This window comes from Neophocaena asiaeorientalis, unplaced genomic scaffold, assembly GCF_003031525.2.
Source record: "Neophocaena asiaeorientalis asiaeorientalis breed wild unplaced genomic scaffold, Neophocaena_asiaeorientalis_V1.1 scaffold648, whole genome shotgun sequence".
NCBI classification, from domain to species: Eukaryota; Metazoa; Chordata; class Mammalia; order Artiodactyla; family Phocoenidae; genus Neophocaena; species Neophocaena asiaeorientalis.
The window spans coordinates 2,619,623-2,623,023 of NW_020172781.1; the positions used below are offsets into that span (position 1 = coordinate 2,619,623).

At 45.9% G+C, this 3,401-nt stretch overlaps 1 protein-coding gene across 2 annotated transcripts in view; it reads right to left on the reverse strand.

Moving 5' to 3' along the window:
* The window catches only part of PTPN11 (protein tyrosine phosphatase non-receptor type 11), a 78,324-nt gene extending 74,923 nt beyond the window's left edge, over nucleotides 1-3,401 (reverse strand). For both annotated transcript variants that reach the window (XM_024741478.1, XM_024741477.1), the window contains exon 1: nucleotides 3,192-3,401. In XM_024741478.1, coding sequence (XP_024597246.1) covers nucleotides 3,192-3,205 — 14 coding nt within the window. In that variant the 5' untranslated portion in view covers nucleotides 3,206-3,401. The remainder of the gene's footprint in view (nucleotides 1-3,191) is intronic.

Consider the following 3,401-nt stretch of genomic DNA (forward strand, 5'->3'; position numbering starts at 1 on the left):
AAAAAAAAAAAAAGGGGGGTGGAAATATTTAATCAAATAGACGTGTCACCAAAGAAGATATACAGATGGCAAATAAGCACATGAAAAGATGATCAACATTATTAGTCACCAGGGAAGATACAAATTAAAACTACAATGAATAAATATCAAATCATTATGCTGTACACCTGAAACTAATATAATGTTCTATGTCAATTATACCTCCATTAAAATATGAAATAAGTAAAATTAAAAAGTGCTGATATGGGGAAAAAAACTACAATGAGATACAATGACACACCCTTTAGATGGCTAAAATTTAAAAACTGACCATTCCAAGTGGTGGCCAGGATGTGGAGGAACCGAACTCTAATACATTGCCAGTGGGAATGTAAATGGTAATGTAAATGGTAATGTAAATGTAATGTAAATGGTAACCACTTTGAAAAAGTTTGGCAATTGCTGAAAGAGTTAAATATACATCTGCTATGTGATCCAACCATACCACTGATAGGTATTTACCAAAGAGGAATGAAAGTATACATCCATACAAACACTTGTACATGAACATTCAGAGCAGCTTTATTTGTGAAGCCAAATTCTGAAACAACCCAAACATCCATCAATAGGTGGATGGAAAAATAAACGGTGGTACCTCCATAAAATGGAATATTACTAATCAATAAAAAGTAAGGAACTATATGACACACACTACAACATGGATGAATTTCAACATAATTTTGCTGAGCATAAGAAGCCACACATAAAAGTCCATTTACATAAAATTCTAGGAAATGCAAACTAATGTATAGTAACAGAAAGCAGAAGAGTGTTTGCCTGGCAACAAGGAAGGGATTATAAAGGGCACGAGGAGCCATCAAAAGGGGTGATGGATATGTTCATTATTTTGATTGTGGTGATGGTTTCACGAGTGTATACACGTGTCAAAACTTATCAAATTGTACACTTAAATATACGCAATTTGTTGCATGTCATTTATACCTCAATAAAGCTGGGTTAAAATAATAAAACAGACCTATGATCTGAAAAAAAATAATAAATAATCCCCAATTATGTGTGTTACATTCATAATCTGCTTTTTAGGTGGCACACGTTTCTTTTCCATAATAGGTAAGGGAGGGCTGGAAGAGAGGAGGAATTACTCCGTTTCAAACTGTCATCTTTACCACTTGCTGCTTTGGCTATACCCACACTTCCTGGCTTCTAAACTAACAAGCTGGACAATGTAGGGTCTATTACTACCCAGCCCCTACCCCACTCCCAGCCCCCAGTCTTTGTCTCCTAAAAGAAGCAGATCCTTACTTGTCTGGAAGAGCAGACACAAGGAACAAAAGGCTCAATGACTATTTGACAGATTAAATAGACAACTGTTTTATTTAAAAGCTCCCTAAGGAATTAGAACATTTGAGGCTATACACTGTTCTGCTGAAATGCAATTATATATTACCCAGATCTGTAAGCACTTGCCAACAGACCTGTCCAAATCACTCACTTCCCAAGTTTTCAGTTTTCTTCTTTCTCTCTCCCATGAATGAATAATGTGCAGGTATTTCTGAGAAGACATTCCTAATATTTTGAAAAGTCTCTCATTCAAATAACTCCAACAGCTTGAAACAGTTTCTCAAATGTCTAAGACAGTGACCATAACAGGACAATGAAGTCTAAACAATGGGTCTTATATATGAATCGTATATAAAGAGCGGAAATACAAAATAGCAGGATCATTATCTGAAAACAGTAGATCACACTACTGTTTAACAACAAAATTAAGGCTTACAAATTATTGGCAATACTTATAAAATAATAGTAACCTGGTAATTAACAAGAGCGTTCTGGCTCCATCATTTATTGATTGAGTGACCTTAGGCAAGTTGCCTAACTTTTTTTTTTTTTAATTTATTTATTTATTTTCGGTTGCATTGGGTCTTCGTTGCTGTGCACGGTCTTTCCCTAGTTGCGGGGACCGGGGACTACTCTTTGCTGTGGTACGTGGGCTTCTCTTGTTGCAAAGCATGGGCTCTAGGCGTGCGGGCTTCAGTAGTTGTGGCTCATGGGCTCAGTAGTTGTGGCTTGGGGGCTCTAGAGCACAAGCTCAGCAGTTGTGGCGCAAGGGCTTAGTTGCTCCGGGTCATGTGGGATCTTCCCCGACCAGAGCTCGAACCCCAAACCCGTGTCCCCTGCATTGGCAGGTGGATTCTTAACCACTGTGTCACGAGGGAAGCCCAGGTTGCCTAACTTCTGAAACTCACTTTACTCATCTTTCGAACGGGGATAACAATACCTACCTCACAGAGTTATAGCAAGGATTAAACTTGTTTGGCATACAGTAAGAGCTAAATAAATGTTAGCTATTAGTAGTATGATTGCCCTGAGCTTTCAAAGGATCTCATTAATTCACTAACCTTCCTTCTGACTCTTAGGTTCAAATCCTATCATTTACTAGCATGTTTCTTCTGAGCCTCAGTTTCCACATCCGTAAAACGGGGGTGATTAATGTTACCTGACTTTTAAGGTTGTGAAGGATTAAATAACTAGACATACAGCTCCCTTCCCTTCCATCTCCCAAAGCGAAGATCGCAGAGGAAGGAAATACTTCTAATAGCTGCAGATACAGTCAGTTTTTCCATTTCTGGCACGTGAGGGGTGGGGGGGAAAAGGAGATGCAAAGAGGCATATAAAGGGGTCAGGGATCCTGAGTAAAGCCCCCAAATGCGCGCAAGAGGCAGAGGGACCCAGAGCGGCTCGACCGTCGGGGGCCTGGCCCCGCGCAACTGGCCCCTACTCTCCCCTCCCGCGTCCCAGGCCGAGGAGCCTCCCCAAGTGAGCGGGGTTATTTCGGAATCACCATGAGGCAATTCTCATGAGTCAATGGGTCAGGAATGCGGCGCCGAGCCGGGCCGCTGGCGTCCGCGGTTCCCCGGGCGGTTCTACCTGCCCCGTCCAGACGGGCATCCCCAGGGCTGCGGGAGCCGGAACTCGGGGAGGCAGGAAATGAATGGGGACCCGAGGGGTGGGGGCGCGGTGGGGCCGGACCCCCGGGCCCGGTAGGGCTAGGCGGTTGGGACGGAGCCTGCCCCCGCGACCCCGGGCGGGAGTCCGAAGCCCAGCCGGGCCGCCCCCTCCCGGGCGGGGCTGAACGAAAGCGGCGGGGGCCGGGCCGAGGCCCGCGCCGGGCCCTCGGGGCTCCTCACCTCCGCGATGTCATGTTCCTCCCGCCCTCCGGCTCCGCGACGGACCCGCTCCTAGCTCAGGCTCCGCTGGGCCCGGTCACATCGGGCTGGCCCAAGGGAGGCCCGCTCCGGACCGGACGGGGGGCAGAGCCAGCCGGCCGCGCGCAGACCCCCCTCCAGGCCTGGGGATCCCAGAGACTGTGCAGCCGCCCCCCAAGCCCGGTTCGCTCC